This window comes from Solea solea, chromosome 11, assembly GCF_958295425.1.
Source record: "Solea solea chromosome 11, fSolSol10.1, whole genome shotgun sequence".
Taxonomy (NCBI): domain Eukaryota; kingdom Metazoa; phylum Chordata; class Actinopteri; order Pleuronectiformes; family Soleidae; genus Solea; species Solea solea.
In genome coordinates, this window is record NC_081144.1 from 24,267,123 (window position 1) to 24,282,063 (window position 14,941).

At 39.6% G+C, this 14,941-nt stretch overlaps 1 protein-coding gene across 4 annotated transcripts; it reads left to right on the forward strand.

The window, feature by feature from the left end:
* Positions 1-205: 205 nt before the first annotated feature.
* Positions 206-14,031, forward strand: tnnt2a (troponin T type 2a (cardiac)). 4 transcript variants are annotated; one of them, XM_058642453.1, is made up of 16 exons: positions 206-329; positions 2,059-2,129; positions 2,845-2,858; positions 3,231-3,248; positions 3,397-3,441; positions 5,140-5,214; positions 7,262-7,291; positions 8,730-8,748; positions 9,689-9,752; positions 9,881-9,997; positions 10,723-10,800; positions 10,912-11,022; positions 11,094-11,203; positions 11,850-11,940; positions 12,922-12,962; positions 13,774-14,031. In XM_058642453.1, exons 2-16 carry the CDS (start codon positions 2,092-2,094, stop codon positions 13,805-13,807), a joined length of 885 nt encoding a protein of 294 aa, XP_058498436.1. In that variant the 5' UTR covers positions 206-329; positions 2,059-2,091; the 3' UTR covers positions 13,808-14,031. The 4 variants fall into 4 exon arrangements, with proteins under 4 accessions (XP_058498436.1, XP_058498434.1, XP_058498435.1 ...); XM_058642451.1 differs by having other exon boundaries at positions 207-329; positions 8,727-8,748; XM_058642452.1 differs by having other exon boundaries at positions 207-329; positions 3,397-3,436; positions 5,138-5,214; positions 8,727-8,748.
* Positions 14,032-14,941: the final 910 nt, after the last annotated feature.

A 14,941-nucleotide genomic window follows, 5' to 3' on the forward strand; every position in this document is an offset into this window, starting at 1 on the left:
TGCGTGCGCGTGCGTGCGCGTGCGTGCGTGTGTGTGTGTGCGTGTATGTGTGTGTGTGTCTAAATTCTCTGGCTGTCACTCGTTCACACCGAGGCCTTTTTAGGGAATGGTGATAATGGAGGGAACATGTTATCAGAAAGGTTTATTAATAACACATCAAGGGCTCCTGACACACACACACACACACACACACACAGAGACACACACAGAGACACACACACACACACACACACTCTCTCTCGTCCCTTTGCCCTCTGAGCTTCCTGTCAAAGAGAGCGAGCTCCTCTCCTGTTCAACGTCACCTCACTTTCTCATCCTCTCATCTGCAGGTAAGTTATTATTTTAACAACATTAATGAGACATTTAATTTGTTAAATATGTTAAACAAACTCACTCATGGAATAATCTGAGGGTTAGATTAAATTAAACATGTGGAGATAACAGAGATGTCGTGTTTTGTTGTCGTTGTAACAGGTTCATTTGAGAATCAGTTTGGTTTTTATTCTATTTAACTTCATATTATGTGTGTTTAGTATTGTTCATGAATATCTTGTGTAACAGGGATAAATTATATTATTAGATTATTATTATTATTCGTGTTTTGGAGATTTTGGAGAGACAAATCAAAATAAACCAAATAAACCAACTAACCAGTAATAAATAGACTTTAAAAAAGAGAAAACGTGCTCAAAATGTGTTGTTTTTAACTGTATTTGCTTTGTTTGAGGAATGAAATAAAATAACAGAACAAAATACTTCAAATCAAATAACTAAATACAACAAAATAACTTTCAATAAATTAAAATAAAATAGAATATGTATACCTATAAATAATTTACCTATAAATATGTATACCTACATATGTATGTATGTATGTATGTATATGTATATATACCTACATATGTATGTATGTATGCATGTATATATGTGTATAAATATATATGTGTGTGTTTATACAGTACATGTGTGTGTATATGTATATATATACCAACATATACATATATGTATATATATACATATAAACACACATATAACAGTGTCATCAGCGTATACTGTAAACAGTCTGTATTTATACCATTCAAAGCTGCTTTACACTACACTTCTGTCATTCACCCATTTATTCACACATTCATATATTGTCCAAGGACACATTGACACGTAGACTAGGGGAGCCAGGAATCAAACCCACAACCTTCCATTTGAAAGACGACTGACGAATATTGAATTTGGACACATCTGTGACTCAGATCTTTGATAGTGAATAAATGCGGGCCCTACACAGATTATTTTCATAATGAATTAATCTGTCGATTATTTTCCTCATTAATCACTGAGTTGTTTTTGCCGTTAAATGCTGTAAAACTTTGATCTGTGTTTATCAAAACTGGAAATAATATGTTTGTCCACAAACTAAAATAGTTTTAATGAATTATTTGTTTTATGGAGCAAAAAAAACCATAAAATATTCACATTTAAGAAACTCAAATCACTTAATAAATTAAATTAAATTAAATTAAATTAAATTAAATTAAATTAAATTAAATTAAATTAAATTAAATTAAATTAAATTAAATTAATCAATCATCAAAATAGTTTGGAAATAATTTAGAAATTGATTAAAAGCTTGATTGAACAACATTCCAATAATAAAAGAGATGCATTCATTTAAATTCACACTTTAAAAAATGTTTTGAAACTTAATTTAAAATGTAACACGGTTATTTTATTGTAATAATTTTGTTTTAATTAAGTAATGTGGGGGGTTTTGTGTTTTTTTTACTTTGTTGACCATTTTTTTAATGTAGGTTTTTCCACTGATGTTATCCTATAATCATTACATTACCACACATTACATGTTTATTACATGTTTATTACTGTGTTACTACCTCTTTATTAACAACATTGTGAAAAAGTTGTGAATTAAGATGAGATAGTGTTATTTTTCTAATCATGTTGAGACTTAACAGTGATTTAAAGAGTTAACTTCAGTTGCAGATGTGATTAATTTATTTTTGAGTCATAATAACAATATTAATATGGAGTGTGTTGAACGCTCAGATTATCTGCTGGAAAACGTGAACGCGCTCCGTCATGTCTGACAACGAGGAAGTGATAGAGGAATACGAAGAGTGAGTTTAACTTTCTTTCATTTTATTATTCTGTATTTCATGGAAGCTCAAATGTCATCTGGATTTTTTTATAATTCATTTTGAATTAAATCATATTTTAGTTCTAATTCTAGTGGAATGATTGAGGGGAAAAATGTCTTATTGCAATTTATTTGTCACTTTTAAAGTAGAAAAGTGTATCGACCGTAGAAGTTTAGTTAATAAATAAATATCTGATGCAAATTCATTTAATGTATATAAATAAAATACAAAAATTGGCATAAATCATGAGGTCAAAAATAGAAAAATGTACATTCCAGTGATTAGATTTGTATTTGTATTGTTGTAAAACAGTGTTAGACTTTTCCCACAGAAACTGAAGTTTATCAACCACTTACTCTGCCACACCAAACCCCATAGAGATAATGAGTGATTTTAACGTCACAGCACACAGGAGTTGTTGATCTACTGCTGCCTCCATCAGTAAATTAAAATCTGTTATTTTTCTCAAGTCAGCATCTGAAATTATTGTGTTAAATTTACCTCAGTAACACAAAGTGACCACATGAGGCAGCAGTAGACCAACAGCTCCTGTGTCCCTCTGAGCTTAAATCACTGATTTTCTCTATGGGATTTGGTGTGGGAGAGTGAGTGAGTTATTTTTTTTTGTGTGTGTGTGTTTATTTTGGCTCAGAACATCAATCCGTGTGTGTGTGTGTGTGTTTGAATTTCACAGGGAGGTGGTGGAAGGTAAGAGCGCTGACTCATCACATTCACTCAACACATACAGTTGAAACTGAAAACAATGTTTATGAGAGTAATCTGGTGTTTGTTTACATAATAATCCAGTGTTAATGATAATAATCCAGTTGTAATGACTATAATCCAGTCGTTATGATAATCATGAGACTGTTGCGCCTTTTTTAAGGAACAAAAAAAGACACTTTCTCAGATGAAGTGACTGTGAATGAAAACGTCACATGAATTAAATGTTTGTAACTTGTGTCACGTCTCAGCGTTCACAGAAACATTGATAACAATTATAATCCCAGAGACTGGGATTGTTGTGTTTTTTTCATGATGTGTTTATTACATTTGTGTTTTCCTGATGTTTTGATTCAGAGGAGGAAGCTGCTGAAGGTAAGAATGACTTTCTTTTTTTTTTATGCTTCATTAACGTCTTTGTTTTTGTCCTGAACAAAACAAAGACATGATCCGTTGTGACAGATTTATTTATTTCTCTAATTAAACACGGTTGTGTGTGAATTTGGTTTGCTTCGCTTGGCAGAGGAGCAGGAGGAGGTGGAGCAGGAGGAGGAGGAGGAGGAGGAAGGTACTGCTGCTTGCATGAGCTTCAGGCTGCACAGAATGTCGCGTTAATTTTGTAACTCTCCCACACCAAACTCCGTAGAGAAAATCAGTGATTTTAACATCATAGCACACAGGAGTTGTTGATCCACTGCTGCCTCCATCAGAAAATTCAAATGTGTTATTTTGTGAGTTCGGCTTCTTAAATTCTTCATTTAAATGTACATCAGTAACACAAAGTGACCACACGAGGCAGCAGTGGACCAGCAGCTCCTGTGTCCCTGTGAGCTTAAATCACTGATTTTCTCTATGGGGTTTGGTGTGGGAGCGTGAGCGGTTTACAAACTGAATTTTTTCATAGTTAATCACACATGTATTTTTGTTTATGACTCATTATTGTCCTCTCTGTCGCTGCCATGTCGAGTATCACAAACACGGTCTGGGTGGACAGATGTTAGAGAGCTACAAAAACAGTCACTGAGCGTTATCTCCTTTAAATACCACAGGAGGGTAGCTCATTCTCACATTCTCCACTCATCACTCATTATCTCTCTGCGAGACTCGCCGCTGTGTTTGGACTAACTCTTATCTGTCCTATTCTCGGAAACAGAGTCCATTCACCGAACTAACGAACGTCTAAACTAAAAAAGGTTTTCTGAAGAGGGCTTTATCTGTGGTGACACCAGGAAAAACAGATTTTAGCTAAAAAACGTACACCAGATTATATCTATGATACAATCACATCTTTATCTCACTGTGAGACACACTTCTAACTGGAAACTGAAGTTTGGAAACCACTCACTCTCCTATACCTAACCCCATAGAGAAAATCATCGATTTTAACATCACAGCCACACAGGAGTTGTTGATCCACCACTATTGAACTACTTTCTCTATGAACTTTGGTGTGGGAGAGTGAGTGGTTTACAAACGAATAAAATCTATAAATCAGATTAAGTCTGCGATACATCACATGTCATTTAGCACACTTTTTTTATCCAAAGCGACTTACAAGGGAATTGAGTACAACCTGCCAGGGGTGGAGTTGAACTTGCGACCATGATGTCTTTTGCACACAGGGTACCGGTCTTAACCACTGAGCTACCCCACCCCCGATATCTACAGAACATGTTTATCTCACTGTTAGACTTTTCCAAGTTTGTAAACCACTCACTCTCCAACACCAAAGTCCATAGATAAAATCTGTGATTTTAGCTCACAGGGACACAGGAGCTGCTGGTCCTCTGCTGCCTCGCGTGGTCACTTTGTGTCACTGAGGTCAATCTGAACGAAGGATTTCAAACACTGAAGTGACAAAATAAGACATTTGAACTTAGTGATGGAGGCAGCAGTGGATCAACAACTTCTGTGTGCTGTGATGTAAAATGTGTGATTTTCTCTATGGGGTTTGGTGTGGAACTTCCATTCAGTCTGTCTGACAGTGAGAGAAAATGAACATACCCTTAAGATATTGTTACTAGGTGAAAACACTAAGTTTTCATACATGTACAGTTGCTGTACATGTATGAGCAGAAGTTTGATGGATGGAGATAAGAGACAAAACTGTCAACACCCTTTAACAAAACCTGAACTGTCCCTTTAATTGGTCTGTTCTCTCATTCCATTCCACAATGAACCCAAGTCAATGTCACGCCCTGGTTCTGTCAAGACTTTCCTCTCAAACGTTTCCAACTTGATGTACGACTTGTTTCTGCTCCGCCAGAGGCCACGCAAGAAGAAGACAAACCTGCTGCCAGAGAAGAAGAAGAGGAGGAGGAGGAGGAGGAGGAGGAACGAGGTGAACGTTTAATGTCTTGTTTTTTTAGTGCAGACGTAAGGTGACAACATACATGTGATAAGCGACGATTCATTTCTCGTCTGGGTATGTGTCCCTCACACTTCGCTCTGGTATCGCTCTGTCAGTCCTCTCCAGATTCATTTCCCCCCCGAGGCTTTGTTCTCGTTCGACTCAGGATTAAAGGTCACGTCGCCGTGCACATGTTTCGTCTCGTTTTGCTGTCAATCACGTGAAACGGCGGGAGGTTATCGACTCGACCGCGCGGCCACGTCCACACGGAAACGGCCCGAGATGTAGGCGATATTTTCCGTTAAAACTCGTCATCGTTTCAGGAAATATCTCCGTCCACATGGAGCCACTCTGAAAGCGCTGTAGTACATGTGCCAAGACTGTAAGTGGCGCTGTAATGCGTCTCTACCTCACCTCCCTCCTCTCATTTCTGTCCGCCATTTTTCCTTACAACTCCACCTGTCCGAGTCTGGTTCCGTCAGAGATTTCTTCTTCCGTTAAAAGGGAGTTTTTTTCTCGTCAACTTGACGACTGGCTGTCACTTAACTTCTGCATGTAAACGTAGTGAGTGTCTATTTTCACCACTGGATTTTAACATTTAGTGTGATAACGGTGTCACTTTTTCTCAGGTGGTACCTGGTACAAAGAGATTGGGAACCACTGGTCTATGCATTACATACAACGAAAGGGTCTGGATTTCCGTAAACTGACAGAATTTACCAAAACATGTTATTTACCAAAATAACGGTCCTCAACGTTTCCATTTTTGGAATCCTTAACCTTGGGGTGCCAGCGTTAATAAAAACGTACAGTCCAGTCCAGGTGGCACTCCACCTCCAATGATATTTTCGACATTCTATCCGCATGAAAACACAGGTATTGTATTCTTTCAAAACTATTTTAGGACAGGAGCCAATTCTGCACCCACCGATCCCTAATGACACCCAAATGTACAGCTTCCACCTCAAGAACAGGGAAGCAAAACAGGAGCTTAACATAACCTTGGACCTTGGATGCCATGAGGTCCCAAAACCACCAGTGTCCAGTATACCTGGGAGTAACTTTACCCTGAGTTACGGCGAACACTTAGGAAGACCAGAGCCACTAGAAACCATTAACAAGCTCTAAGTGGGGTGGGGGGGGCTCACCCAAAGACACTGTAAACAACAGCACCAGCCCTGTGCTATTCCACCACCGAGTACGCCGGTCCAGTATGGATCAGATCTCACCACGCACACAGAATCAATTCTATCCTCAATGAGACCCGCAGGATAATGACTGGGTGCATTCAAACAACTGCAGGACCCGGTCTTTATGCTCTCTTGGGTGTTGCTTCCCCTTAACATCCGGGGAGAGCAATGACCGCCCAAGCTGAGCGGACAAAACAAGGTCCCAGGTGCAGCTTGTTGGACACCACAGACGTACTGGAGCCCAGGGTCAGCGAACAGTGGAACAGTTGAGGCAGACAATCCAATGCCTGGAGAGAGGGATCACCCCCAAATGATTGCCTCGCCTCTGGACTGCGAGTCAGCGAGGGGCGCTACAAGGCATTCCTGAAGAAATGGAACATAATAACATCTGACACATTGAACCATGAGATGCAGTTCTACTCGACAGTACAAACCTAGTGCAGCCGCACTTGCCTGCGTCAAATACTGGAAGTTCATGATATAAATGACGACGGCTGCACATGAGGAAGAAGAAGAAGAAGCAATGGTCTCACACATTAGCTTGCGGCAGTCTAGTAAACACATTAGCTTAAACCCTGTTATTACTTACTTTAAAGACCAGCGTGTTGATGTTATGGCATTTGTTTTGTTTGCTGTGTGTCATTCAGAAGTCAGAGCATCTGAGAAGCTGCTTGTAATGAAAACATGTTTGTCCAGATTATCATCTGTCAGAGCTGCAGATAACTATTTATGAAATCTGAAGAGTGCAGCTCCTGAGCGCTGACACAACCCAACATATACATTTGTTTATGTCTGCACCTGTAAGTACATTAATCCGACAAATTAATCTTTGAATGCTTTGGTTTCAGATGAAGAAGGAGAAGCCGAAGATGGAGAAGGTAAACACAACAGATCACAATGACAATTTGATCTTCAGTCAAACTCGATATTTTACTACATTTGCTAAATTAAACATTGTGGCATTAGCAGCCACTATAGCCACAAGCAGCTATAGTATAGCCAGACACTGAGGCATCAGCATTTGCCTTAGCGGCTTCCATGGCCGATAATGTAGCATTGGTATTTGTTGTTAGCAGCTACAGTAGCCAGATGTTATCGCATCTATGTTTGACATTGGCATTAGCAACTATAGTAGCCAGACATGTGATATTGCAGGCAGATACTCTACCTAGATGCTATAGCATCTGTGTTTGACAGGCTTCAGCATCTGTGTTTGACAGGCTTCAGCATTAGCATTAGCAGCTATAGCAGCCAGACAGTGTATATGATGTACAGCTTTTGTAGCCAGATAATGTAGCACTGTTGTTTGTTGTTAGCAGCTACTATAATCCAAACACTGTAGCATCGGCATTTGACATTAGCATTAGCAGCTATAGTATCCAAACAGTGCAACATTGACATGTGATATTAGCTATTGCTGTAGCAGCTGCTGTAGCCCGATAATGTAGCATTGGTGTTTGACTTTAACAGCTAACGTAGCCAGATACTGTAGCGTTGGTGTTTGATGTTAGCAGCTATAGTCAGAGGCTGTGGCATCAGATTTTGGTGTTAGCTGTTAGCTGCTGTGAGGTCTTAATCCAGGATTAACTCAACAACTCGACGTTCCTGAGGTTCTTCTTTTTTCCGTCTCATTTCTCAAACATCCATCAATTCATCAAGCTAACTTTAGCCACGTCTACTGCACACTTTAATGTTCTACTTTAGCGTTAATAAATATGAAGCACAGTCATGCTGTTTGATGCTTTGTCTCTTTCAAAACGTACGTGGATGAATGTTGTAAATCTGCTGCTCTTGTTTCTAAAGCTGCTTTTAACGCCTGCACTTAAGTACGCACATTTTCCTGAACTCGTCCCGGCACGCGTGTGAGAACACAAACTTCCGTGTGCTCCGTGTTGTTGTTGTTTACGAGCAGAGGCCTTAGAGGTCACCTTGACCCCCACAAATATAAATCACAATTTATATTTGTTTGGCCATAACTCAACAATGAGTTTCAGTCAAGAACACGGCGCGACCGTCGTTTCTTTCTGATTTAACTCGGATCATATCGAAGCTTAGCTGCATTTCCAGCTGTCACGAGCACATGAGCTGAAAACACGGTGACAGCTCGCTGGCTGGCGCTCACCGCGGAGGATTATTATTATGTGTGTGCTTGTATTTATATCCTTGTGAGGTCCAAAATAACAAATTTGAGGGGACATTTTGTGTTTTTCTGACATCTTTAAAGTGTCTTTGTGTGTGTGTGTGTGTGTGTGTGTGTGTGTGTGTGTGGTCTGAAAGAGCTCATCTTGTTTCTCTCTCTCTCTCTCTCTCCAGAAGAAGCCAAACCCAAGTTCAAGTAAGTATCCCTCACCCTCGCATGCGCACACATCTTCACATTGTTAGCGATCTGTCCAGTTTTTGCAGAAAGTTATAACATATTTATAATAAACAGCCCTTTGAAAATGTTGTACTAGATTCATTTTTCAAGGGGATCTTTACAAAAAGTCAAAACATGAGCTCTCCCAGGCCAAATTCCACACAGGAAAACACCAGATGTGCTCTCTGAGATGAACTTGTAATTGAATCCTTTAATCCTCCCCCACCGTATCTAATCTCAGCACAAGGAGTCGAGACACGTGGAAACCTCTCACCTGGCTCTGTACCAAAGGTTTTACGTACCGTCTTATTAAATTCATACACAGCTAATTGAAACATTTCAGTTTTATGACTTTATTACAACTTAAACTAATGACACTTGAAATGAATGTAAAGCAGTAAACAAGTCTCTGTAAGGACAAGCCTCGTAAAAAAAGATGTGGCTGATAAAGTCACTTTATCTCACTGTTTAGCTCATGGGGACACAGTTGCTGGTCTACTGCTGCCTCGTGTGGTCACTTTGTGTCACTGAGGTAAATCAGAACAAAGAATTTCAGATGCCGAATTTACAAAATAAGACGTTTGAAGTTAGTGATGGAGGCAGAAGTCGATCAAACCACTCCTGTGTGCTGTCATGACAAAAATGTCAATTTTCTCTATGGACTTTTGAACGAGAGAGTGAGTGATTTACAAAAGTGACTCAAACTTCAATTCAACGAACTCATTTGTCAAAACACATTCCTAACATTTGCATTAGGTGAGCATCTCTTTAGTGTTTGACGCTGAGTAACATGTACATGCTTGAAAACACTGCAGGGACATTTCTGACGTGGAAACTGTCTCCGTTTAACAGTAGAGTGACAGGAACTAATGACTCTTTTCAAATTGCTTCTACGCTACATTTTTTCTTTTCTTTAAAGGCCGTTCATGATGCCAAACCTCATCCCTCCAAAGATCCCAGATGGAGAGAAGGTGGACTTTGATGTGAGTTACAGATAATTATGAATATTCTATGTTTCTGCTCGAAGGCAGATGTTGTTCTAAAGTTCTTAAGTTCATAAACGTAATATGAAAAGTAAAGGAATGACCTCTGGACTTGACCCCTGGTGCAGGACATCCATCGTAAACGGATGGAGAAGGACCTGATGGAGCTTCAGACTCTGATCGAGGTTCACTTTGAGAGCAGGAAGAAGGAGGAAGAGGAGCTGATTAATCTCACAGACCGGATTGTGAGTGTGCTCGGACAAACTGGTTTCACAGAGAAACTAGACAGACATTGAGAACGTACAGAATCGTACTACGTTCACTTCAAATCAAATCAAAAACGGCTCTGATTTTGACAAACTTTTCCCTGATACTGCTTTTTCGGGATCTGAAATTACTATATTTTGTTTTGCAAGATTTTTTTTCAGCGTTTCAATTCACACAAAAAAATTCTCAAGTTTGAAGTTTTTTGTTTAGTCATAAAAAATTTCAGGTGGGAATTTATGACTTTTTTTTTTATATTTTATGAGATTTTTTGCAGGTCTGAATTTACAAGATTTTTTGTGGTGGTCAACTCTGAATTTATGAGGGGGTTTTTCGAGTCTAAATTTACAGGGGAAAAAAATTCAGGTGTGAATTTGGGACATTTTTTTATGTCTGAATTTATGAAGAAAAAAATTGCGGGTCTGAATTTACAAGATCTGTTTTCAGGGTTGGAATTCATGAGAAAAAATTTCAGTTTACTCTAAATATATATATTTTTTCGATATGTTTATTAATTTAAACACAATTTGAGTACTTTTTTTATCATGTAATCATGGCTCACCAAACCTTTAGCTTTGTTGCTACACATTTTACAGACAGGAAGCATTTGAAGATGCTCAGGAAATGACATCACAGCCACAGGAAGTCTCTTTTTTCTCCTGCAGAGGTCAAAGAGGTTAACAGACGTGTTTGTGTTCGATCACAGGAGAAACGTCGCTCTGAGCGAGCAGAGCAGCATCGAATCCGCAGCGAGAGAGAGAAAGAGCGACAGAAGCGTCTGGAGGTACAGAGAATTATAAATTATATAGAGAATTATTATTACTACTATAATAATACTAATAATTATGATAAGGTACAATAATACACGTCTACACGTCATGGTCTGCTTCTGCAGGACGAGAGAACTCGCAAAGAGGAGGAGGAGGCGAAGAAGAGAGCGGAGGACGACGCCAAGAAGAAGAAAACTCTGACCAGCCTCCACTTTGGAGGATACATGCAGAAGCTGGTGAGGAAGAGGTGCATTGTGGGAAGGCTCTTTTTTAAGGGAAGTTTTTCACACGCGCATATAATCCACAGACGGAGAAACGCAGTGGGAAGAGGCAAACGGAGAGAGAGAAGAAGAAGAAGATCCTGAGTGACCGACGCAAATCTCTGGACATCGAGAACTTAAACCAGGAGCAGCTCAAGTAGGTGGAGACGTGGGTTTACCGCAAGTTTACCGCAGGTTTACCACAGGTTTACCACAGGTTTACCACAAGTTTACCACAGGTTTACCGCAAGTTTACCACAGGTTTACCACAGGTTTACCACAGGTTTACCACAAGTTTACCACAGGTTTACCACAGGTTTACCACAAGTTTACCACAGGTTTACCACAAGTTTACCACAAGTTTACCACAAGTTTACCACAGGTTTACCGCAAGTTTACCACAGGTTTACCGCAAGTTTAACACAGGTTTACCACAGGTTTACCGCAAGTTTAGCACAGGTTTACCACAGGTTTACCGCAAGTTTACCACAGGTTTACCGCAGGTTTAGCACAGGTTTACCACAAGTTTACCACAAGTTTAACGCAGGTTTACCACAGGTTTACCACAAGTTTACCACAGGTTTACTGCAAGTTTACCACAGGTTTACCGCAGGTTTACCGCAGGTTTAGCACAGGTTTACCACAGGATTACCACAGGTTTACCACAAGTTTACCACAAGTTTACCACAGGTTTACCACAGGTTTACCACAGGTTTACCACAAGTTTAACGCAGGTTTACCACAGGTTTACCACAAGTTTTTGAGACAGCAGATGTTCACGTTTGTTGTGATCTGTGTCCCAGGCAGAAAGCGAAGGATCTGTGGGAGTGGATGAACGAGCTGGAGGCCGAGAAGTTTGACCTTCAGGATCAGTTTGGAAGACAGAAATATGAGGTGAGGACCAGAGACACGTGTGTGTGGACCAAAGGAACAAGGACACTTTGTCTCGTCCTAAAACCAGGATTAATACTCTACAAAAAAAAAACAGAAACAGAGGCAGGCGGAGCCTTTTCTTCCATCACTGTGAATTTGTGAGTCTGAATTCAAAAGATTTTTTCGTGAGTCGGAATTTACGAGATTTTTTGTGAGTTTGAATTTACGAGATTTTTTCGTGAGTCTGAATTCACAAGATTTTTTCGTGAGTCTGAATTTACGAGATTTTTTGTGAGTCTGAATTTACAAGATTTTTCGTGAGTCTGAATTTAGAGATTTTTTGTGAGTTTGAATTTACGAGATTTTTTGTGAGTTTGAATTTACGAGATTTTTTGTGAGTTTGAATTTACGAGATTTTTTGTGAGTCTGAATTTACGAGATTGTTTGTGGGTCTGAATTTACAAGATTATTTGGGGGGGTCTGAATTTCCAAAAAAAAAATCAACACTGAATTTACATGGGTATTTTTTCAAGTGTGACTGTATGAGATTTTTTTGGAAGGTCTGAATTTCTATGATTTTTGGTCAGTCTCAGATTACAGGCCGAGATCACCTTGTGTCTTTAAACGGGTCGTTGGGACCACAGGTAACATCTGAGCTGCTGAAGCTGTCGCAGGTCAGAGTTTGATCGTGCTACGCTCTAAAAGTCAGGGTCAAGATTTTAAAATGGATTCTAAAGTTCACTGCTAACCAGTGAAGGGAGGCTCAGACAGACAGAGCAGCAATACCACTGGAAATAGTGGGGGGGCAGTATAGAGTCAATAGTTCTGTCCTCTTTAGGACATTTTCTGTCATAAATACTGACCTTGTGAGGACCAGTCGTCCTCATGTAGACCAAAACCTGGTCCTAGTGAGGCTTCATTTTGGCCGGTAGGTTTCGTGTGTGTGTGACAGGATGTAATAAAGGTCACTCGTGTCACACCTTTGTGTTTTCTTTGTTTCAGATTAACGTGCTGAGGAATCGTGTAAGTGATCATCAGAAAACGTGAGGATTCGCACGCACGCACACGCACACACACACACACACACACACACACATACACAGGATATAACCAGATTACATAGTGTCTGATTGTCATGGAAACACACAGTTTTACAACATGAAGGTCTTTTTAGGAAAATATAGTTGGGTCTGGTTTCTTTTGCTCCATAAAACAAAGAAATCATTCTAACTGAATCATTTTGGGGGCTCTACAGTCCCATTATGATGACAAATTGTTATTATTTCTTATTATTTATGACGACTATGGTTTAAATATAACATTTAAGGTAAATCAGCTTCATTTCACTTCAGGTTGTTGCTGTTAAACACACGTTGGGGTCGCAGCTTTAAACAAAAACCTTTGTTTCCACGCGTTGAGTGAAAAAGCCTCTGAAAAATCAGAAGAAGAAGAACTCTGGGCATGTGAAACGCCCTGCACTGGTATTTAAGGAACCTCGAGTTGGAACCTCTAAGATAGTTAGTTAGCTAGTTAGATATTTAGTGAGACACACATGCACACAGAGACACACAGACACACACACACAGACACAATGCCTCACTGACTCAATGTCATCAGCCTTGTGTTCTCGGCTCGTTATGTTGAGGCTAGAAAATCAAACCGACCCTGGTCTGTGAAAACCTCAGCTGCTCCCTGAGGCTGTGCTCAGCTCTGTGGGTGAGCTGGGCGTGGCCAACAACCACTGCAGCCACGCCCACTCTCACACACACGTACACACCCAACATTCACTATATATATTTATATACGAAAATACAAAATCTGACTGTGTTTGACTTCACTCTTTGTTTTCAACAGAACCAAGAGAACCAAGAGAGGACTGAGGAAATGAAGAGTGAGCCACGCCCCTTCCTTTTACTCTGCGTCATTTTGTTTTCATTTTAACAATAAAAAATATGAAATCAGCTAAATATCAACATCGGGCCAGAGAGGAGACGCACACCTGACACCTGATCTCTAATTAAAACCAGGCTCCGCCCCCTTCCTTTGGTTTCCAGTAGACTCTGTGACACTGTTGTTAAAATTGAAACTGTTTTAAATAAAGTCTCATGTTAAGTCGCAGAGTTTTTTCTTGTCCACACACAAAACGTCAACACAAAAACCTACTGTTACCGCTGTCAACAGGTGGCGCTACAACTGCAACTGTGGCAGGAGGGACAACAACAACATCAAAAACAACAACAACAACAACAACAACGTACACTTTGAGCTGTTCTTCACCTTCACACTGGAATACGAGGTCAACAAAACACGTACAAAACGTCGACCGTGAGTCCTGGCGTCGCGTTCTCCACTGGCACTGGTTTGTTTGTTTACTTCCTGGACGAGGGTCATGTGACGGGCGTGAGATTGACCTATCATCGTTTCCAAAAGGTCTAAAGACTAAAAACTTTTAATAAAAAGACGTGGATGTAGCACGAGAGTCAGAATATGACAAATAATATGTTAAATGTCTTGTTTTTTGTTAAATGTCCTGTTTTTTGTAAAATTTCTTGTTTTTGTTAAATGTCTTGTTTTTTTCAAACTTACGTTGGTCAGACGATGAAGAATAATCCTCTTCAAATGGTCGGTCCATGTGGAAACATCATGAAGGTCTTTGTGTCTCTGTGATTGTCGGCTCCACCCCTCATCTGTCCCACCTGTGTGTGTCGTGTTAGGCTCCTCCCCCTCTGGAATTGGCCCAATCCTAATGTCCAGTCATGTGCAGATTTCCTTCAATTTCCTTAATCTGATTAAGGCCATTCTGATTAGAAATTACAACTCATCCCTTTTTTTACAAAATAGATGATCCAGAAGACTTTCAGAGATCTCAAAACTTACTTATACAAGTTATAATGAGTTATATTTTTTTATTGAGAGATGAATTCATCATAAATACATCGTTCCATGTCAAACTAAAACCTTAATTTGAAATTCTGTTTAACACCATCATAAATATCTTTATTTTGATATCACAACCATATAT

Excerpts from the sequence above, each read along its gene's own strand:
- tnnt2a (XM_058642451.1), top strand. The coding sequence starts at position 2,092 with ATGTCTGACAACGAGGAAGTGATAGAGGAATACGAAGA. Across the intron at positions 9,998-10,722 it reads TTAATCTCACAGACCGGATT|GAGAAACGTCGCTCTGAGCG; the intron begins GTGAGTGTGCTC and ends GTTCGATCACAG. Across the intron at positions 12,963-13,773 it reads GTAAGTGATCATCAGAAAAC|AACCAAGAGAACCAAGAGAG; the intron begins GTGAGGATTCGC and ends TGTTTTCAACAG.